Source organism: Elgaria multicarinata, chromosome 4, assembly GCF_023053635.1.
Source record: "Elgaria multicarinata webbii isolate HBS135686 ecotype San Diego chromosome 4, rElgMul1.1.pri, whole genome shotgun sequence".
NCBI lineage: Eukaryota > Metazoa > Chordata > Lepidosauria > Squamata > Anguidae > Elgaria > Elgaria multicarinata.
In genome coordinates this window covers 39,568,786-39,593,074 of record NC_086174.1, presented here as the reverse complement: position 1 = coordinate 39,593,074, position 24,289 = coordinate 39,568,786, and the positions used below count along the sequence as shown (strand labels likewise).

Genomic DNA, 24,289 nt, shown 5'->3' with positions numbered 1-24,289 from the left:
TGATTTTCCCCAAGAGAGATGTGGCCGAATTCTCCAACCAAGAGCTTCGGACACCTGAATTTCTGGAACATTGTGTTAGTCAAGTTTGACCTGCCCTCTGCAAGCACAGAAGGTACAACTTCAGGTGCTTCATTCTTCATGTCTGTAAATGGAGAATAATGACTGCAGTGCCGCTTGGCAAGGAAGGTGAATATACGGTCAACATTAGTTACAATTAATGCTTGAATACATAAAGCCACAGCAAAGCACTTCGGAGTGCATTCATTTGCACACATTCCCAGAGGTCTTCAGACCTTTGTGTAAATTTCCTACCCAATGATGAGAATCGACTGGTTTCAAATAAGGCAGAAGTTTAGTTCCATGAAAGGCAAGATTTGTATCTGTTTTGTCCCTTTACAGTAGACATATACAAACAGCACATCCACACTGAAAACATTTTAAAAATATGTATGAGATGGTTAGTCAGGTTGTATTTCAGGCAGATAATTGGTTCTATTAATTCATTGTGTCTCTTTTATAAAAAGTTGCTGTCCACCCACATTTCACATGCAGGGGTGGCAAACCTGTGTTGCATTAGCACCCAGCTAAGGATGGTGTGGGAGTTCAAATGGTGGGAAGCTAAAGACACAACCTCCTCTCTCTGCCTGAAGACAGGGTAGGTGGTCCTGTAAGAACTACCAGTTGAAAGGGGGGGGGCAAATTCCAAGCAAACATGGCACTAGTTTTTTCAGGGCCCGGTCACAAGACTAAAAAAAATATGGAGTTGTGGGGAGGAGAAATCTTTCGGAGGCTGTTCCATCTCAAAAGCAGTTGTGGAAATCCTGAAGTTGCATGCCACTCAAGGGAAGAGCAGAGTGGACAAAACTACAAAGAGAAGTAAACGTTGTAGAGGCAAGAAAGCAGATCCTATACCTAACCACCCTGAAATCAGATCTCACCAATAGGACAGGCCACAAGAGAATAACTTGTGGTTGCCAGAGAGCTATTCAGTTTAGCTCGTGTACCTACTTCCCTAAGTAGGCACACCTACACCCCAGTAGCAAGGAGGAGGAGGAGGAGGAGGAGGAGGAGAGATTGTACTCTACTTACTGGCAAGAATGACCATGTCCATCCCCCAAAATATACTCATGATCCAGCCAACCATCACAATTGCCGTGAGGATCTGAATCAGAGCTGCCGCAATATTCAACCAGAACACACAGCAAACATGCCTGTCGGGGAGATCAGTCCGGGCTCCACACAGCACCGTGAAGGCAGACACAAAAGTCCCTGTGGAAAGGAAGAGCAACAATAAAAATGCAGAAGAAAGCAGAGGGTCGCAAGAACAGCAAATGAAGCCAGGACGTACGAAGCCAATGCAGTTATAGCAAGTGCCATCTCAGAAATGCTCCACATTTGTTTTTAATGGCATCACCATCAACCTCCAAAACCCTTTTGAAAGAGTTTTGGTGCTACTTTAAATCTATGAAAAAGCAAGTGCTGGAAAGAAAAGGTTATTGTTCACAGGAACACAGATTTGGAAGGGACCATTTTCAGCCCGTTCCTAGATGGTCAACACATCCACAGCATAGATCTGTATTTCCATGGATCAACCCACATAATATCACATACTAAAAATATCCTGGATAATGTTATTGATAGAAACATCCAAGCAATTAGGCACACATCAGCTTCTATAACATTTCTAGAACATATATTTAATGTTAAGGTGGTAACGTGGGTTAAGCTCTTGCTTTTTAGGTTCTTTATTGCTGCTAGAAGAAACACTCGATTTACGAAGTTTTCAGTTATTATTTTACTAGTGCCCACTTCCTAATACATGTAGGGGCTGCAGATGTTACAGTGAAGAGGTGCATGGGTGGCCATGGCAGGCAGAGGTGAAAGAGTTTGGTGTGAGTTTCGAACACTGCCACTTTAGGGGAGCGGGGATGCCAGTCCCTCAGGACTGTTGGAAAGGGAATCAACTATGAACTAAAACATTGGGAATGAGAAAGCTGCACCACTGCTGCCCATTTTAAAAATGTCAAGCCTTTTGCACACTCGAAGCGGCTTTCTTGTACTGTGGAATGTCTCAAGACATTTTCCTCCCTTCCTTTCTGCTGTTGCCTTGATTTCCAACTCCCACTTCCTCCCAAATCCTCTTGATGTTAGAAAAGCAGTTTGGAAGGGTAGCAAAGGAAGAGAGTGGGTGGGAGCTGCTGATGCCACAGAAAGCAACTCTATATTGAAGCCGGGAGGCAGAAGAGAGAAGAAAAGACTGGAGATTCTCCCTTTAATGTGAGAGTTTCCCTCTGGCGTTTATCTTCCTAGGATTTATCAGCTGTTGAAGCTTAAGGATGAAGTGTTCCATTCTGCAACAGTTACCTGCTTCCTTTGGGTAATCAACTCTCATACAAAGCAAGGAAAGTAGGGTATGCGATCTGTCCTGGACAATCTTCATTCATTATTTCTCTACACAGAAACTGTGTCTTATATTGTATATTTGGAGAGAAATCCATCTTCAGTAACTGTTGTTTCATTTCTTACCAATCAACAGAGACGCTGCGCCCTTCTCTCTACAAAATGCTAACCAAAACTACAGTTTCTTAAACTGAGAGCGGAATGAGATTGTACTCACTGACCATACAGCACATCCATGCACGCTAGAGAGGCTGCATACATACATACATACAGAGTTCACATACAGGCATTGAGCAGGTGTTACTTAGGCCAGTATTTCTCCTTATACCATCAGCAGTTTTGCGTTAATCACTTTCTACCATTTCAGTACTTATTAAACATGATGATTAGCTCTCTGGTCAACCACAGAGCCACAGATGTAACTATCTCAGCTACAATAACCCTATTATTGTGCATTATAAACCTATTCCATTAATAGCTGTTAGACCAAGGGAAGGAATCGGTACATGAGATGTGGACTATAAATATAAAAGAATACATAAAAGTCTAAGGCCTTAGCTAAACCTAAGGTTTATCCCGGGATCGTCCCAGGGTCATCCCTGTTCATGTCAATGACACACAGGGGATCCCGGGAGCAGGCAGGAATGATCCCGGGATAAACCTTAGGTCTAGCTAAGGCCTTAGATCATGGGGCCATAAATATCCAGGTTCTTGTTCCACCTTGCACTTTATACAACCCCTTTTACACAATAACAACTGGCCAAAGGAAAAACTTTTTGGGCAGTATCCAACAATGCTCAAATGCTGACGTAAATTACATTGTGCTATCGTAAACTACACCAGCGCAATGCCGATAGCTTTAGCTGGTGTGACAACTTTCCCCAGAAATATCAGTGCACCAGCTGCACTATTTGCCTTCCACTAGCATAAACTACTGTAGCATAACATAATTTGTGTTTTGGAAACTGCCCCAACAATTAAATAGACATTTTTTCTGTCTGAAGACTTTCAAGCCCTTTCTACACCTAAGGATTATTCCAGGAAAATGGAGGGATCATCCCTACCTGCTCCCGGGATCCCCTGTGTGTCATCTGGATGCACAGGGATGATCCTGGAACGATCCTGGGGGGGAAAGGCAGGTGTAGAAACGGCCTCAGAGTGGCTTACAATATATATTTATTTATTTATTGCATTTCTATACCACCCAATAGCCGAAGCTCTCGGGGCAGTTGAACAACTTGGTATTTAGCTATCAGTATTTGATAGGGTGAAAATATTTGCTCTGTTATGTGTAAGTTTTGGAAATATAATATTTGGTATTATTGTGAAATATCAGTGGTAGCCAATTTCTAAAGGGAGAGGTGCTGAGACTCAAACATATCTAAAAAAAAAAATCATTCTGTTGAAAGTTCCAACTCATGATCTCAAGATGTGGGAAAGATGGCTGTGGTTGCTCAACTGTGCTAAAAATATACTCTGTGCACTACTTTTTTCATTATTTATCCAGATATTCCAAGCTTTGCAAAATTCCAGGCAATCCAAAACAGCTTCCAAGGTCTGAGCACTGGTAAATCCTGGCAATCAATACTAATGTATATTTGAAATTCCTCTTCAGAATCAAACCCAAAACTTATTTGATAGTTCATATTCTATATTTGAAATCCAGTATTGAAAACTGTGGGTGGAACTTGTTGCCAGGGAAACTACTGGTTTAAAAATGTAAGAAAACTGTCTAAGATGATGCATTGATCTGAATTGTGCCTGTGTCCTTGTATAGATATAAGTACCCAAATTTTATCCAGTTTTGGACACCACAATCCAAAATTCATAATCCAAAAATTTACAGATTTGAAATTTTAGACCTCCAACTCTTACTCTTAGTCTTTTTAATAAACACATAAAAGGGAGAATTTCACTAGGTACAGTTTCTCCTATCATAGTTCTGTACTGGAGGAATAAGATGCGAACATAGTTCGTACATATGTTCATACGAACATAGAAAGCTGCCGCATACTGACTTAGACCATTTGGTCCATCTAACCCAGTACTGTCCACACTGACTGACAGCAGCTCTCCAGGGTTTCAGGTGATAATTTTTTCCAGCCTTTTCTGGAGATACAGGGGACTGTACCTGGGAACTTCTGAATGCAAAGCGTGTGCTCTGCCACTGAGCCACAGCCCTCTCCTATGTAGACAGTCTGGCAACCCTCAAGAAAGCAGAGATTCAAAGACTAGAAAGTGAACCTTAAGTCACATTATCCCCATCTCATAAACTAGTCTTTCCTAATATGGTGCCTTCCGTATTAAGGGACTACAACTCCCACCTTGGCCATGCTGTCTGGCGATGCTAGGAGTTATAGTCCAAGATATTGGAGGACACCAGGTTGGGGAAGACCGTCATAAGAAAACAGCTGTTCGTTCTTTGGGGGGAAAGCAATAATGGTAAAGTTAAACAAATAGTTACTGTCCCTGGTGGCTTTATAGGTTCCAATTAGCCAAGACGCTACTTTGCAAATGGAGAAATTATACCTTTGAGAAGAGAAAGAGGTCAATGAAATGCAAAATGAAACACCTAATTACCGGCATAGTAAAAGAGCTCCTGAATGATTCAAATACTGGCAATAAGCCAGCTTTCTGACTAACTCTTTGACCCAATATTGAAATTCTCATTTGATACCATGTTGCATTACAGCACTATTCCAAATATTCATATCTCCCCAATACAGTGACACCAGGCTTAAGAGCTGGTACAGCGACTAGTTGAATGGGCTCATCCATACAAATAAATGCTCATGTCCCATATCACAGGCGAAGGAAAGTGAACCTCAACAAATACCATCCTCCAATGTTACACTGTTCTGACTCCCTTCCAAGAGCAGTTATTTTCCTGGTTTATCAGAACTGACCCAGAACCAAGAAGAGCAATGTCTCAAAGCCATATAATGCAGGACAGTAGACTTGCTAATGTTTAGCACTTTTTAAAAAGGGCTTCTTGAATACACCCACTCTTGTGTGGTACAGCTAGGCAAAACTCAACCTCTAAAGCAGTAAAAAAAAAAAAAAAAAAAAAAAGTTTGTTTTTTTAACGATCCTAAAAGAGAAGTGGTTTAAAATGTCACCTGGGATGATACAGGAACTAACCACTGGAAGATCATACTGCTTGAGCAACCACATTCCCACACAGCTATCCATGATCTCAGTAGGGTGGCAGGAAGGAGACAGAGACCAAGAGAAGGCATACTAAATGATTTTGTAAGTGGGAAAATGCAGTGGCCCAGAGCAAACTCATAACTTGCTGGTAGAAAAATATTTGGGTTCTCTGCCACTGACGGAGTCATACTCTTCTGCTTTGAAATTGCTATGTGAAAAGGTCCTCAGCGTATCTCTCTGACGTCACATGGATGGAGGTAGATATCTTTGTGTGAATGCACTGTGGTCTTATAAAAAAGGAGTGAGAGACAAATTCAGTGATCAGCACAGTTATGTGGTATAGGTCTTGCTGGGCTATACCACTTCAGGCTGCATGTGGGAGTTTGCATGTTTGCACACCAAAACAACACACATAAAATTAGCACATCAGAGAAAAGCCCTGATTAGACTAGTATATGAGCTCCCTAAGGAGGTTCGCTTGGCACCTACATTTTATGCTTTTAGATGCCAAGTGAAGACCTTTTTTATTCTCCCAGTATTTTAACAGTCTATAAATAAATTTTAACTTGGTGTTTTAAATTTGTAATTTTGCATTGCTGCTGTTTTTATCTGGTTGAGCTTTTATATTGTATTTTGTACTATGGTTTTATACTGTTGTTTTATACTTTGAATGTTTTTAATTTTTGTGAACCGCCCAGAGAGCTCCGGCTATTGGGCGGTATAGAAATGTAATAAATAAATAAATAAAAAAAATAGTATGCAGTATTCTAGTTTTCCATTTGTAGCGCAGTAGTCAAAATGCAAGGGGGTGGGAGGGCCTAATACTCTTACATTTTGTAATGCCCCCCTTTAGCTACTCTTTTAGAAGGCTGGACAGGGCATGGTTCAGGGAGTGGAGCTTGAGGATTTCATTAAAGACCCTCTGTTCTTTCCCCAATAATTTGAGCACTGGCACAGGGAGATTTGTTATATGAAGAGCGTTTAAGCAATGATCCCTCACCTGCAGTCTAAAGTGGTACAGTGCAGCAACAGCTATACCACAAGACCCTGCTGACTGTACAGCTTGGCTCAGATTGCAAACACTTGAAGATTTTTTGAAATATGAAGGTGAAGGTTATTATCCCATATGAAAGTTATTATCCCATCTCTAGGCTGTGAGAAGTAAAGGCATTCACACAAAAAAGCTCATTTATGTGAATAACTTATATTCCACTGCAATCATACTACTTCTGAGAGGGGACAAATTTTTTTTTAGAGGGGACACATTCTTGAAGAGAAAGACACAGACACAGACACACACACACTCTATAGAAATTAAAGAATATATTTATTTATTCCTGATTTGCCAATTGCTTCTTTGCAAATATAGATTCTTATTGTGGTTGGTTGCGTCCCTCAGGAATCCTGATTGCATCACTGTCTACTCGCTTTGTCTATTACTATACCACGCACACACATACACAGGTGTACATACGTTTACACATGTGACCTCAAAACCTAGGAATGTCTTTTACCAGTTTCGGCTGGTACACCAGTTATGCCCATTCCTGGATAGAGAGAACCTTGCCACAGTGATCCATACATTAGTAACCTCAACACTGAATTACTGTAATGTGCTCTATGTCAGGCTGCCATTGAGGTTAGTCTGGAAGCTGCAGCTGTTGCAAAATGCAGCAACTTGGTTGATGTATGGAGCAACCTATTAATAACCTATAACACCTCTACTGAAAGAGTTGCACTGGATGCCTGTACACTAATGGGCCAAGTTTAAGATATTAGTACTAGTGTATAAACAACTTAGGGTCAGGTTATTTGTGAGACTGCCTTACAGTCCTCCTGCCTGCTCCTTTTGGCCATTAGGGGAGGCCCTTTCGGTGGTTCTGCATGCTGGATTCATCTGGTGACCACCACTCAAAAAAAATGGTGTTTCGTGTAGTTGCTCCTGCCCTCTGAATACTCTGGCCCTAGAAATAAGGCATGTGTCAACGATTGTGCATTTTAGGTGCATGCTAAAAACGCTCTTCACCCAAGCTTTCCCAGCTTAATTTTTGTTGAGTATGTTGTTGATCACTTTTAGAGTTGTATATCTAAAATTGATATTTTATAATTTTTATATTGTATTTTATTGCATTTTCTAACTGATCTGAATTGTATTCCTATTCAATAATTCATTTTTAAGTGGTATGTAAATTTAAAAATAAAAATAAAATGGAAAAAAATAGGAGTATTTCTTTTTCTTTTTTAACTTTTATTGTTTCTCAAACATACATGACATAAAAGCATTACGTAGAAACATTACATCCAGGGAAAAAGAGAAAAAGAAAAAAAAGAAGAGGAGAAAAAATAAGGGGGGGGAAACACACACAAAGGTTAAGGTGTATTTTTGGCTCTCAATACATCCTAAATGTGAATTATATTCTCTCCTTATTTAATTACATTTAAGACAATAATCACATTCTTTTCTTTCTTGTAAGTTAGCTATATCTCATACACTGAATCCACAGACAAATGCATTACTTTTCTCTGTTTCAAAAATAGGAGTATTTCTTACATAGCTTCTTGGCTATTTAGGGCAGGGGAAAATGCCCTAATAACTCCTCACTGTGTTGGTAAACACCTCTTACCATCTCATAGAAAAATAGGAAGTCAGATTATTGGTCCATCTACCCCAAGATTGGCAACACCGACTGGCAGCAGCTCTCCAGGGTTTCAGGCTGGATTCCTTCCTAGTCTTCCTGGAGATGCCAGAGACTGAACCAGGGACTGTCTGCATGCAATTCATGTGCTCCACCACTGAGCTATGGCCTCTCACATCTCAGGCATAACCACTGTGTGGCACTGAGAGGGGCACGCAAAACCCAACAATGCTATCTTGATTGCACTGTGCCAAAGATTTCTTGGTACTGCAAACTCCTCCTGGTGTAAGAGATTTCTATCAGCCACTTTGGAGGCCTTTATCAATGTTCTTCCAGACATTCACAGCAATAGCAATGCAAGTAAACAAACCACATATACACAAAGCTTGTTTTACAAACTTAGTCAAAACAGTATCAACAGTCTTAAGTAGTAAGGGCCATCATCAAAAGGAACATGAGCTCTTTTCAAAACAATGATAACCAAAAGCTGGCCCAAGCAATCCAAAGAGCAATGGCTGCAGTGCCATTGACATGTATTCACTCTCCCACAGGACATGGTAGTAAACTCAGCATCTAAACAGAATGCGGATGGCCAGAAACAGAAAAATGCAGAGAAGGGGGAGAAAAGAAGAAAAAGTACCTAAATGGATATGATGGATCCCAGGTGTTCGTATTCTTTGGTATAAATTTAATGTTTTCTTAAAACAGCATCAGTCAAAAGTAAACAGAGTTTTAAAAAATGACTGAAGCCTCATAGAATCGTAGAATAGCAGAGTTGGAAGGGACCTACAAGGCCATCTAGTCCAACCCCCTGCTCAATGCAGGAATCCACCCTAAAGCATCCTCGACAGATGCTTGTCCAGCTGCCTCTTGAAGGCCTCTAGTGTGGGAGAGCCCACCACCTCCCTAGGTAACTGAATCCATTGTCGTACTGCTCTAACAGTCAGGAAGTTTTTCCTGATGTCCAGCTGGAATCTGGCTTCCTTTAACTTGAGCCCGTTATTCCGTGTCCTGCACTCTGGGAGGATCGAGAAGAGATCCTGGCCCTCCTCTGTGTGACAAACTTTTAAGTATTTGAAGAGTGCTATCATCCTCTCCCCCATTGTGTCCTCAGACATGTCATCTTGAGTATATTTTCAAATTGTGGAATAAAAAAATTGAAAATACTTTAAAAAACACCCCAATCCACAGCTTGAATGAAAAAACCAATAGCATTCCTGCTTCTGCTGGCTTCATCCATATTCCCCTTCAAAAAACAGATATTGATAGAATTGTTTTGAGTTCTCCATTAAGTTAAGCAACACTTTCACTCAAGTTTCCAAATACCATTAACCAAGACAAGTGGAAGTCAGAGTATGTCCAGATTACATTAGTACACAAAGAGCTTCTTCTATACCAATATCCAGTGTTGCATTTTATTACCTATGGCCAATATAATTTATATCGCAGAAGTCTTCAAACAAAACATCAGAACTCAGAATGTTGACTTCACTGATACCTAACTTGTCCTCCTTTCTCCATAATAACCACTTGCTCCAGCTCCTGAAATCAGTTTCTAACCACCATGTTTCCCCTAGTAAGAGAGCAGATAGAAGGGAAGGCTGAAGGATGAATGGGCAATTTATGGCTGTCCAGATGTTTTGGCCTACAACTCCCTTCAGCCCTAGCTAGCATAGTCAATGGCAATGCTTGGGCCCATGCATTTCCTTTTCTCCTCTCGTTTCTTTCTCTAATGTAGTAATTAGTAGCTTTTAATCATGGTCAGTAAGAAACCACAGTTTCTATTTCATACAAACCCAGATTTGATTTACCATTCATAACTAATCATGAAATGTGAAGGAAAGGCATAAAAGCCCAAAACTTGTGCCTGATCATTTCCATAATGCTATATGGCATGGGTTACTGTTTCATTAGACCAGCCCAATGCCATCAAACTGCCCATCCCTTACAGACAATGGCATGAAGAGAGGCATTACATTGTGAATGCTTTAAAATAGCCAAATTTCTTCCAAAACGTGTCAGTGACCTTGTTCAGACAACACGCTAAGCCACGGTGGTTAAACATTTTGAGCTAAATATTATGGCTTTGCATGTCATGTGAATTGTGACTTAGCATGTTGTGTGAACCATTCCTAACCATGGTGGCTATATAGCCATGGTTCAAATATGCTCACTAGCCATTTACTGCAAAAGGGTTAGCAGCCCTATACCTTTTCCAGAAGTGCCACAAAACCTTTTCATTTGGGTTGGCTTCAAGTGAATAGGTTTAAGCTGGTTTTTTAGCATTTTAGGGCAGAATCCTTTGCATGTTTAGACAGAAGATAGTAATCCAACTCCCAGCATTCCCAGCCCATATGACTAACTGGGGAATGCTGGGAGTTGTAAGACATTTTTCCAGTCTAAACATGCATAGGATTGCTCCCTTAGTTGTGATTTAATGCCTTTTGTGTTTTGCATTTTTGACCTTTTGGTTGAGATAAACCCCATTTCCATATAGTGTGAGGGATACCAATCCAAAAACAGATAGGACTAAGTATTGACAGAGCATTGATCCCAGGAGTCTTCACTCAAAAATGCCACTAATCCCAGGGGTCTTCAAAAATGCAACATATATCAAAGCAGTGTTGATGCTGGCATAACTCTTTGGTTTTTTGCTAAGTTAGTGAGGGGAAAAGATGGATTAAAAGGAAAACAAAGAAGATTTAGGTTCTCTAAGAGCTGTTAGCCTTGCCCAATACCTACAGCAATATCTTTATAAGCCAAGTCCTGTTCCAAAGGCCAACAGCTCAGCTGACACAGATGATTAGATACAGACATATTTATGATAGACGCTCAATTTCCAGAGCCAGTTATCTAAAGGCAAGTTCCTGAATCTGCTTCTGCATGAAAGATTCCCTTTCCAACAGCTCCTCTGTGATTATTATCAGCCATCTAAATGTCTCTGTTTTGTGAAACTAACAGCCCAGATGACATTTTATGGCCAACAGTCCATCACAGCCATCAAATCCTGAAATATCTGTCTTAACACAGTTCACTGATAATAAAATGGTCTGTTTCTAGTTTACTCTTTTTTTATAGCCAGTAGGTCCTAATATTCCTAGCAACACCCCACTGCAACGGTATTATGCGCACACACATTTCCAACTTATTGACACACTTTGGCTCAAAGACGAACTCAAAATTTAATGTAATCTTTTAAAACCAGGAAATTGCGTGCACATTATGGTGTCAAAGTTCAGGACCCATGCTATATTTTCCCTTATGTGCCAGCAAAGAGTCTTACAGCACTTTAAAGGCTATTGAATTTATTATGGCCAAAGTCTTCAGGGACCACCAATCCACTTCATCAGTTACACGAAATGTCATCCTGAGTTGGCAGACAAGTACACAGACTTCAGTGTAGAGAGACACTGAGATCAGAGGGAAATGAAACACAAAAATTAGACAGTGATAATTATATTACAGCTTATGTAAAATAATCACAGTGACCATCCACAAAGTAGTGCCACTAGCATGATGAAGAGCTCTGGAAAACTCAGATCCTTACACAATCTTTTGTGGCTGGTCTTAATAAAGGCATTGTCCCTCCCCCAGCTATTGATGGATCTGGTTTAATCCAAAGAACCACGACTAGCTGGCTTGAGTCCTCAATACCAGAACCTTGCTCCCCTCCTGTGACTTATTGAAAGATCTCAAATTTGTTGACAACAACCCATGCATCACCATCCATGCATCAACACAGCTATACGATGGAGGCATGTATGAAGGTGGTACTTATAGATACTTTAGAACTGTTCTGGCTTTCAGTTCCAGTGAAATTCTCCTTTCTTGGCCTGCCAAAAAGGAACTGTTTTCAATCTGTTATAAAGAGGTTCAAAGCCACCATAAATGCACATACTGGCTGTTTCTATACCTGCCTTTTTCCCCAGGATCGTCCCGGGATCATCTCTGTGCATGCAAATGACACAAAGGGGATCCCGGGAGCAGGCATAGACAATACCTCTATTTTCCTGGGATAATCCTTAGGTGTAGAAAGTAGGGGTGTGCACGGACCCCCCGCTCCGCTTCACTTGCAGATCCGCCATTTTCCGGATCGGGCCGCTCCGCCCCGCCCCCGCTCCGCCCACTTCCGCTCCGCTCCGCCCGGAGCTCCGGATCCGGATCCGGAGCTCCGTTTCCCCCCCCCCAATAGGCTTGCATTGAAAGCTAAAAAATTATACAACTTTTTTTCTGTTCAAGTTAGAAACCTCATGTTTGGCACCATGACACCTCATGGGGATATACACATGCATGCCAAGTTTCAAAGCAATCCCACCATCCCCTGATTTTTGGCGAATTTTTGAAAATCGGGCACCCCACACACAACATCCCTGCGAGGTGGGCAGGGGAGGAGGGAGGGAAGGCAGGCAGGCATGCAGCTGGCATTTCTGGGGGCATAAGGAAGTGAGCCAAGGATAAGCCAGTAATGCATATAAAATGGAATAAATCAATCAATAAACAAAGGAGGGGTGGAATTAAAAGCAGCAGTGTTGCTCAATAAACAACAAGAAGAACTTTTTTTAAAAGGCTATATCTGTCTTTTACCAGCAATAGGGGGACGTGCCCGGGGGAGGGGGAAGTAGCTGCCAGTTCAAGACACTGACAGCCACCAACAGCTCTGAGAAGAAGTAAAACGCTCACTTCGACTCAGAACAGGCATTGCTCCACCACTGAAAAGTGACCATTCACTTCAACTCATGAGAGGCATTGCTCCACCGTTTTACTCTCTTTGGAAGGCTCTATGGCCTTCCAGTGCAGGAGAGAGTGGGGGAACGTCCACGATGAGATGCCCTAGGGGAGCTCATCCCCTTGCACCACATCGATTCAGTTGTTCACCAAGGTTAGGGTGGGGAGCAGTGCTGTGTTTCTATCTCTTATTCTTGGCTTAGTATATGATTTCAGGTTGTGTTTGTGCATTTGGTGGGGCTACTGTGTTAAAAAACACGGGGAAAAGCCCGTTCAGATGAAGAAAGAGAAGTTTCCCAGAATCCCAAGTTACCTGTTTTGCCTATGCCCTCCTCCAACTTTGGGATCATCATGACCGGGAGCTGACTCTGCCCCTCAGCCCTTTGAAAAAGGTATTTTTCCCGCCGATTTTTTAAAAACTTCTAGCCCGCGACCCGTACGATGCAGAAAGTTGAGAGTGGTCTCAAAATGACCCCCATCCACGACTCTCTGTGCACAAGAATTTTCAGAACGATAGCTTAAACCCCCCCCCAGTTATCCCCGATTCTTTCCCTCAATGCAATCCTATGGGCGAAAAGCCGAAAACGCAGTTTGAGCCGTGCGGTTGACCCGATTTTCAAAAAAACATTGCACGTGAACCACAGCACGCAGAAAGTTGAGAGTAGTCTCAAAATGACCCCCATCCACGACTCTCTGTGCACAAGAATTTTCAGAACGATAGCTTAAACCCCCCCCCCAGTTATCCCCGATTCTTTCCCTCAATGCAATCCTATGGGCGAAAAGCCGAAACGCAGTTTGAGCCGCGCGGTTGACCCGATTTTCAAAAAAATATAGCACGCGACACGGACAACGCAGAGAGGTGAGAGTGGTCTCAAAATGACCCCCATCCACGACTCTCTGAGCACAAGAATTTCCAGAGCGATAGCTTCAAAAACAACGTAGTTATGCGCGATTATTTGCCGCAATGCAATCCTATGGCGAAATGTTTTCAAGATGGCGACCGGAGCGCTCCGCCTGAACTCGGAGCTCCGAAAAATGGTCGCTTCTCTTCGCCTTGCTTCTAGGGGGTCCACGGTCCGCTCCTACTCCGCCTCTGGGTAAGGCGGAGCAGGCCAATCCGCTACTGCTTCTACGCTCCTAATCGGAGCGGAGCACATCCCTAGTAGAAAGGGCCATTGTTTATTTGTTTTGTTTTATTTTAATTGTTACAGTTACTGTATTTATTTATTTATTTATTTATTTATTGCATTTGTATACTACCCCATAGCCAAAGCTCTCTGGGAGGTTCACATAAGATAAAAACACTTATTATTGTATTGGCTTTATTTTTGTTATTGTTTTTATTGTTGTTGTTGTTGTTGTTGTTGTTGTTGTTATTATTCCAGAGCAATTCAATACAGGACAGCATTACTTCAAAGAAATGGAAGTGTGCAATTTTCTTCTCTGACCAGGATTTTCTAGTCAATTAACTTTGACAACCACTGATCTGTCTAATGGGAAGCTCGGAACAATGGCCTTTGTGGCACTAATAACTCTTGGGGCTGATATGTTAGTGACATTGGCAGCTTTTTGTGGACAACTGCATCAAAGGCTACAAGACAGCATTGGGGTGGAAAAGAGAGAGTAGTGGATCTAAAATATGTGAGCACATGCAAATAATTTTTCCCATGTTGGGCAATTCACCCATCAGGAGTTTTAAAATGTGCTTTGCTAGCCTATTTATGTATTTTAAATACCTTATATGCTTTTAAATAATAGTTAATAATTCCCAAGGCTGTTTTCAACAATCATAAAACAATATTTTTTAAAAAAAATCTTAAGTAACATAAATAAATAATTTAAAGAACCAGATCAAAAGATAGTGTTCTTGTTTCCTGGACACAAGAATGACCTATCTGTTCTGGAGAGGGTTACACTTCCTCAGAAAAATTAGATGTATAGCTTGGGGATGTTTCTGGATTCCAGTCTGTCACTGAAATCCAGGCAGCTTTAGTGGTCTGGAGTGAGTTTTTTCAGTTCCAGATGGTTCACCAGCTGCAGCCATTCCTAGACAGGGATACCCTGGCCACAGTTTTCCATGAGGTGGTAACTTCCCAGTTCGATTACTGTTAACTCCATTTATGCAGCACTGCCCTTGGCAAGGGTCCAGAGACAGCAGCTAGCACAAAATGCAGTCACCAGCATATTAAAAGGAATGTCCTCTCTGGAAGGTCCCATATTACATTACTCCTTAAAGATCTACACTAGCTTCGTATTAGTCATAGGTCTAATTCAAGGGAATAATACTAATTTAAAAAGCCCTAAACGATTTGGGTCTCGGATATCTGAAGGAGCACCTTTCTCCACATAATCCTGCCCTGCTTTGAGGTCAAGTGGGGAGGCTCTTCCAAGGAAGCCATTATAGAAGAGTTTTAAAAATCTGTAACTCCTCAGAGGATCTCTGGTGGAAAACTCTCCCCCCACCCCCCGAGCTCTGGTGGGCTCATATCCTATACACCTTTGTGTACCAGGCTTTGGGACTGTTTTAAAATTGTATGGGTTTTTATTTGATTTTTGTAACCTGCCACAAAGTAAATTTGATGTGGGGCAAGACACACATTTTAGAAATAAAATAAATATAAGTATATCTTATACAAATAGCTGCACTCATTTTATATATAGATTAAGATACATACAGTGGCCTTTTCTTCCAATATGTCTATGCCACATTTAATTTAATTTGTGCATTTATTTATTTATTTATTACATTTTTATATCGCCCAATAGCCGAAGCTCTCTGGGTGGTTCACAATCTGCATTTGCATGGAGCCTTCACAAACTTCTATAATCCCCACAAATCATTTCAGTCTTTTCATATCTTTGGATTCTCTGCCCCACTTACTGATGTTGTTCTTTTATGGGAAGGAGGGATCAGGAAACAGAGGTGGGCATAAGCATTTTCCTCTTGAACAACCTACCTCTGAGATTATAATTTCTAAGAAATGTGAGTAGATACATATTTGCTGGACAACCTATGTCAAGATATACATTTGATAGATTTGGAAGTGGACAGCATAGAACAGCAGCGCCACTAGTGACCGAGCCTGGAAGTAAAAGGTAAACAATTTTAAGCGGTAAAACTATTGTTGCATATATTCCCTTATCTGGGTCACATCAATTTAATTCTGCAACATGTTAAAACCTGAAGTGTGTGGGGCCTTGTGACAGGATATGCTTAATCCTTCCTATATTACAGATTCTCCCTGCAAATGCTCCTCTGGCCCCAGCCCCATGTACTAGCATTACAAGACAAAACATAGTGTTGGGATTCCTATGTTTACCGCATATCACAAAGAACAATTGAACACACAATGTGAAATGAAGCCACAATAATCTAATTGGAATAATTAATACCTTGTAACTGGAAGGACTTAACTCTTCCTAATAAAGTTATCATCTAAACTCTCTCTCTCTCACACACACACACACCATGCACATATCCAATTCTAGGGGAAAAGAGCCCCATCATGAAACCCACAAGCCCCACCCTGATTCCCCTCAATTTTAGTCAAAACATCCTGTTCCATAGCCTTGCAAAACAATATCTGTGGAGCCATCACAAATTTAAGTGGGAGAACCCCCTCTGCCCCTTTGCATAAATCCAGAACTACTCCAAAGAAGCAAATTCCTGAGCAACAGGGTTTGCATGGTTGTCAATACTACTTATCGAGTCCTTATTTAGATTTGAAACCCAATAAGACCTGCTTATCAAAGATTTATCGTGTCTGTGCCTTGAAGTCTTTGAAGTTAGCTAACGATGCTTATCCTGCAGCCCAGAAGTGGGCAACTTGCGGACTATGGCAAAAAAGAAGAAAAAAGCAGTTTGCCACTGAATTTTGGCAGCAAATCACTTCAGGAGGCTAAAACAGCCAAATTTAGCTTGTTTTCAAGGTACGTCCAGCCATTTTAGGCTTTGGTAGCAGTTGGATACTGAAAATTGGTCACAAATCACCAGGTATTTTCACACACACACACAACAAACACACAAACTAGCTTTAGCAGCACCGCAGCAGGAGTGTAGCCTCTGGAGAGGGGCAGGGACGAATTTGGCCCCGGGACTCCCCACCCCCAAATTGCCCACCCCTGTTTTTCTCTGGAAAACAATATCATCACAAACTGAAGCTATTATATCTGAATAATTCATATATTCCTGTTGGAGTTCTCAGATTAGTCTGCATTTTAACACTTAGTCTTTAAATTTTGGATCATCTGGGAGGCTGGAAATGAGTGGCACCACTTTTCAGCAGTTCTGCTCCTATTTGACAGGCCACTATCACCAGGCAGGGTGGAGTTGTGCCCTTCCACTGCACAAGGCTATCCTACAGACAGGACAAACTGCGCTGGGAACTCAACACGATCAAAGACATCATGGAACTGGCACACAAACACTATTTTATATATAACACACACGTCACGATGATGATGCCTAAAATGTACTACCACTTCCAGTAACAGCCAGTAAAACAAAAGTATAGGAGAAAAATTAAGGAGCAAAAATATAGATATGCTGGATAACGTAGTTTCATTATTATTTGCTTAGTGGTCGGCCCAGCATTCATCCATGCAATATAACTGAAACAACAGATAACCCTATCTAGAACATTGTTTTGAACAGAACATTTCCTAGTAGGGTTAAGAAAACCAAGGAGAAATGGAGGATGCTGATCCTTATATATGGTTTCCTTTGTTTAAAACTGTAGGTCATCATAAATCTGACCTTTATCAACAGTACCAGACATTGTGTACATATTTATAAACATATCTGGGTTGACTTCCTGGAATAATTTCAACTTAGCTCGAACAAACAGAAATTGATTAATGAGGAAATGGAGGCAAGTTCCAAGATTCATTGTAAAAATTTTTTTGCTCATAATAGCTGTAAGAATGGAATGTTCCATTTCTATGGAAATTTAGCAGTACCTACTGGTATACAACAAGTGCCTTGAATGCAATCTGATCTTATAGCATGCAAATTGAAATACAGAAATAAAACCCTCATATGATTGCCATAAAAAAACCCCCAAAAACTACCTACTATCTTCCATGTATTTGAATGCTATACTGTTGTTCATTACTTAAACAAAGGCAATTTGCATTAATATTTGAAAACACTGCTAATATAAATATTCTCCAGTTTATGAAAATATGGACGTTTCTACACCAGCCTGAAAATCCAGGCTGGTCATGGCCGAGTCCCCGTGCATCCAAATGACGCACAGGGACTCCCAGGAAGGAGGGACGAGAACGGGTTTTCACAGGGATAAATAATCCCTGGGAAAACCTGATTCTTCCCACGGTTTCGGGATTGTCCCGAAAGGGGGGGGAGCGAGGTTGGGGCGCTTTTTTTTTTTTTAAACCACCTTACCTTTCAGTTGGAACACACATGCACTCATCTCCTTTAAAAAAATAAAAAGCAGGCGTGACACCCTCCTTTCTCCAAGGATGTTGCACCCACATGTGGACTAAGGGGAGGATTGTGCAATCAGAATATTGCGAGATCCTCCCCCCTCCCTGCCCCTACACCGATATGACTGACTCCAAGTTCTGAAAAGAAAATCCACTTGGTCGGGCTGTCTATACTATTGGGAAAGATGAGGATGAAAATATTTGCAGGAAAATCCACCTTCCACTCCTTTATGCATTGTTTATGCCTGCTCCTAGCAATTTCATCTGCCTCAATCTGTTATTGCTCCAGTACAATCTTTTCCTAAAAAGGAACAATAACCAATCAAGGATCCTGTAGTGAAAATGACATCATGGCATCACATATCCTGATTTGGCAATATGACAAAATTCAATATGATAAAATTACTTATTACATTAGATGCAGCATTTTACACATACATTGTAAAATTTTACACATACACGTACATATTTTAGCTGTGTTATACACAATAATTTGATGGCAGAAGCTTGTTACTGTCATTCAAAAGAAAAATAATTAAATACACTCATTAAAAAGTTACCTTAATATGTATGCACACTATGCTCTACATAGTGTGCATTAAGACTGCCTGTTTGAAATGAAATTCAGAGAGATACCAATGGCACTGGAAGATGTAGTACAATACACGATGAGAACACCAGGGAATGCTAAATTGTAAAGTAACATTTCCTCTCCTTAGGTCATCTTCAGAGGCCCTCCTTGAGGTGCCCCGGCCAAATAAAGTTAGGCAGGTGGCTACAAGACAGACAGCCTTCTCAGTTGAGGCACCATTTATGGAATTCCCTCTGCAAAGAGGCTCAACTGGTGCTTACTCTTTTATTTTTTCAGCAACAGGCAATGACATTTCTCTTCTCCCAGGCATTTTAGATGATGATGATGATGATGATTGTGATATTATTTTCCATGGCCTTTATTTATTTTTATTGTATTCATTATTTCGCCTGTTTTATTGTGTGGGTTGCCGTTGAGAACTTTTTGTTATAGAGTGGCATATTTATTTATTTATTTATTGCATTTATATACTTCCCAATGGCTGAAGCTCTCTGGGTGGTTTACAAAAGTTTAAAACAGTAAACATTAAAAACAAATATACAAAGTTTAAAAACATAAAAAGCATAAAAACAACAGTATCCTTCTAAAAACAGCTATTCTGGGGTCCGTTGGTAAATGCTGTTAAACGCCTGGGAGAAGAGAAAGGTCTTAACCTGGCACCAAAAAGATAACAATGTTGGCACCAGACAAGCCTCATCAGGGAGATCATTCCATAACTGGGGGGCCACCACAGAAAAGGCCCTCTCCCTTGTTGCCATCCTCCAAGCTTCCCTCAGAGTAGGCAGCCGGAGGAAGACCTTAGATGTAGAGCGCAGTGAGCAAGTAGGTTTATGTCAGCAGAGGCATTCCGTCAGGTATTGTGGTCCCAAGCTGTGTAAGGCTTTATAGGTCAAAACCAGCACCTTGAATTGGCCTCGGAAACGTATAGGCAAGCGGACCAGAATCGGTCTTATATGTTCAAACCTTCTGGTTCCAGTAATCAATCTGGCCACTGCATTTTGCACAAGCTGCAGCTTCCGAACTGTCTTCAAAGGCAGGCCCACATAAAGCGTGTTGCAGTATTCTAATTTGGAGGTTACCAGATGACATCCAGATGACGCACAAGAGATCCCAGGGTCAGGCCAGGCTAAGTTCTCCCTTGAACCGGGATAAGCGGATCCGCTTATGGCCTGGCTTTTCCGCAGTTCCAGCCTGAGGGGACAGGGGACAGCCATGGCGGATGGGGAGAGGACGGGCGAGCGGGGACAGGGCATAGCGGACGGGGACAGGGGGAAAAAGAACGGGGACAGGGGACAGCCATGGCAGACGGGGGGAGGATGGGCGAGCAAGCGGGCGGGGGGGGCACCAGGCATCGTGGTGGTGGTGAAATGAGGGGGGAGCGGGGAACCCTTTATTTTTTTAAAAAAACCACACACTTACCTTCTCCGTGGGTGCGCTCCTGCGCACACGACCCTTTAAGAAGGTAAAAGCTGGAGCACGCGACGGGGCTTTCCTTTGCCCCATCGCGTGTTTACGTCTAGCTAGGGGCGACGGCGCACACTAGCTGCAGCGCGGCCTCGCCCCGACTCCCGACCAGATTATCTGGTAGGTCTAGCAAGGCCCTAGGTTCCCACATGAAGCTGCCTGTGTGCTAAGACCAACTGGTGAGTACCTTCTTCAGATTCCCCCTACCCCTAGAGATCAGTCAGGTGATGCATAGAAGGGATCTGAGTCCCCGAGGAAGATAACTCAATCCCCAGGTTGACCCTGTTCAGATGACATGCTAAGCCATGGTACTTAAGCATTTTGAGCTAAACATTATGGTTTAGAGTGTCATGTGAACCATGACTGAGCGCATCATGTGAACCATTCCTAACCATGGTGGCTACATAACCACGGTTCACTAAGCATTTGCTGCAAAAGGGTTAGTGGCCTAAGCATGGCTTAGCATGTCATCTGAACAGGCCCACTCTTTAATGCATTGCTATTGAAATATTAAAATGATAATAGATGCATAGTTATGTTACTGACATGCTCATTGGTGTTTATTTTTTTATGTACTGCTGTTGCTTATTTTTCATGGGTGCCTGTTATGAGCTGCCTTGAACACAATTTCTTTTGTTGGAAGGAAGCATCGAAATGGAAGTGTTTAACCTAAAAGAATATTGTTCTCATTTTTATACTTGGGAAACAGAGATCTCATGGTCAATAGATACGTCTCCCAGAGTCACAATGGCTCTACTCTCAGAAACATTTAAAAGTCCCAGTCCTTCATGCAGCTGCCTGCTCTTACTGATACATCAATACCTACTTTTTAATTTCCTGTCCTTCACTTTCAAATTCATAACACAACCCCAAGCATCAGCTGTTGTTTAGAGCAGCTGATACGGAACTAACATTACAAAACTGGGAATGTGGGTGGATAGCCCATTTTAGCCAATTCTGTACATCTGAAGCATCATGAGAGTTCTGCTGGTGCTGCTTTGGAAGTTGCAGCAAGAAGCACAACTGAACAGCTGGGATGTTGAACAGTGCAATCTTATACATGTTTACTCAGAAGTAAGTCCCAGTGAGCTCAAACAGACTTACTCCCAGGTAAGTGTGTACAAGTTTGCAACCTTGAACGCCTTATTTTTCTTTTGTTTTATAATCTCCTTGTATTCAAACAGTGAAGGCTGGGGTCATTATCAGATGCTTCAAACACAGAACGCAGCACATAGTCTTTTAATGTGTTGTACCCCGCCTCGATCCGGAGGGAGAGGCGGATTATTATTATTATTATTATTATTATTATTATTATTATTATTATTATTATATTTGCATTGGTATTGGTTCTTGAATTTTGGCAGCAAACAGTTTCAGGAATGTGCAGCATGCATGATAATTATAACTTAAATAACATTTTCCAGATTTGTTCCCCCTGCCCCAAACACGTTTACCTACCCCCACCTCCAAAAAAGAGAGAAAAACCTTACTTTCCAGATACCACAGAACTAGCAGGCAAGTCACATTCCTTTACCTGGAGGCAATATTAATTTTGCACTGTTCAGAGCTATTTATAATTATTGGTCTTTTCTAAACTCAGAAACCTCTGAAAAATCTGTCTCTTTTCCTGATATTATACTTTTAAGTCAGCCCAACAAGTATAATGTAAATTTGTAATCTCCTTTCCAGCCTAGAAGAACTACAGGCCAGCCAGAGGCTCATATCAACGCCTAGAAGACATGTCAAGACTACCGGTTATATAAACCTTTTATACTAGCTAAATCCATATTACCTCCTTTGCTCTTTCTGTCAATTCACAATTCACTTCCTAACCCCATCCCACATAGGTATATGTCTGTCAAGCTTTTAAGAGAATTGAAAGCACACACTTTTTGGCTGACTGATCTGGCTTTCAAACAAGTTATAAGTTCTCCATGTCTCTTTGCATTGACCATTGTTTTTATCTTAATGCCCTTGACTTCTGGGTAATTGTTTAGGTAGGAAAAAAGGAGACTAAGGGGAGACATGATAGAGGTGTACAAAATTATGTGTGGTGTGGAGAATGTGGATAGGGCGACATTTTTCTCCTACTCTCAAAATACTAGAACCCGGTGTCATCCCATGAAGCTGATTGGTGGGAGGTTCAGGACAAATGAAAGAAAGTACTTCTTCACACAGCGCATAGTTAAATTATGGGATTCACTACCACAAATTCACTAGTGATGGCCACCAGTTTGGATGGCTTTAAAAGGGGGCTGGATAAATTCTTGGAGGAGAAGGCTATCAATGACTACTAGCCCTGATGGTTAAGTGCTAACCTCTAGTATCCAAGTCAGTAAGCCTATATGCACCAGTTGCTGGGGAACATGGGTGGGAGGGTGCTGCTGCACCATGTCTTGTTTTGTTGGCCCCTGGTCAACAGCTGGTCGGCCACTGTGTGAACAGAGTGCTGGACTAGAGGGACCCTCGGTCTGATTCAGCATCAGGGCACTTCTTATGTTCTCTCATGTTCTGGAAGATTTCTTACAATTCCTTGTATCACACTAGCCTTTTTCTAGTCTTCCCACATCCAACCTTCATAACTGCTTCATTCTTCACGGCAGCTTTTTACAACATTGGCATCATTCACAAGGCTTCGATGTGCACTGTTGCTAGGGAACAAGTCCCAACTGTGCCTTTAAAATCAAGATTTTAAAACACTCAAGTCAGGAAAATATTGTGCTTTTCCTCGAATAAACTGGTGTGTGTGTGTGCGAGAGAGAGAAAGAGAATGTATTTTTATTGTTTCGTTTTTATTCTCAGACACTCTGAAGGTTGCACTGACTTTGCAACCTCTACTGAAGGGCCTGTCATCTTTTTAGTTATCTGCATGTCACTGTGCACACCAGTGACACAGCATAGGAACAGCCGTCAAAAACCATAATTTGGGAGCATGGGAATTGTCCCAAATCCATATTGCCTCCTTTGCTCTTTCAGTAGTAATTCAATTATCCTGTACAGGTAAGGGAGAAGAAAGATGTAGCAAAGAACATCTTAAGAACTTGTTTCCTCCTCTCTTCCAGTATTTCCCTTTCGTCTTACAACAAACTCAAGGGCACCAACAAGGAATAGCATAATTGAAGTATGTCCTTTGATCTCGGTGCTTTGTCCTCTAGTGCCAAACTGTTAATATCACAGGGCTTACATATGACACAATAACCCTGAGACTGCTTATTTATAATAATAGCACTTATTATGTATTAGCTAATTGCATGCAAACATTAAAACATCTGCAGACAGCTGAGTCAGACCCTGCTCTCCCTTGTGGTGTAAGGGTCGCTGTCATTTTTATTTTAAGGCAAAGTCAGGCTATGTGGAACTTATATAATACCTTTATGAAATACAGCTGCCTTGTGATTAGAGATCCAGGACAAATAAAAAAAGTACTTCTTCACACAGCGCATAGTTAAATTATGGAACTCACTACCACAAGATGCAGTGATGGACACCAATTTGGATGGCTTTAAAAAGGGGTTGGATTAATACCTGGAGGCAAGGGCTATCAATGGCTACTAGCTCTGATGGTTGTGTGCTATCTCCAGTATTCAAGGCAGTAAGCCTGTGTGCACCAGTTGCTGGGGAACATGGGTGGGAGGGTGCTGTTGCACCATGTGCTGCTTGTTCATCCCTGGCCGATGGCTGGTTGGCCACTGAGTGAACAGAATGCTTGACTAGATGGACCCTTAGTCTGATCCAACATGGCACTTATGTTCTTATATCCAGATTTTGTGAAATCCGTGTTTTGTGGATTGTGCAGAGTTGCTCATTCTGGCATCCGTTCACAGATGGATTAGATAATTCCGTAAGACAGTTCTCAACAATTTACATAATTCATCTT

General features: G+C 41.6%; 1 protein-coding gene across 3 annotated transcripts in view; it reads right to left on the bottom strand.

The window, feature by feature from the left end:
• The window catches only part of STUM (stum, mechanosensory transduction mediator homolog), a 53,945-nt gene that overhangs the window by 8,793 nt on the left and 20,863 nt on the right, over positions 1-24,289 (bottom strand). Inside the window, exons 2-3 of one of the 3 annotated variants that reach the window (XM_063125599.1) lie at positions 1,090-1,269; positions 344-426 (exon numbers count right to left, since the gene is read on the bottom strand). In XM_063125599.1, coding sequence (XP_062981669.1) covers positions 353-426; positions 1,090-1,269 — 254 coding nt within the window. In that variant the 3' untranslated portion in view covers positions 344-352. Of the gene's footprint in view, positions 1-343; positions 427-1,080; positions 1,270-24,289 lie in introns of those variants that run through there. The other 2 variants (XM_063125600.1, XM_063125601.1) reach the window with 2 other exon arrangements.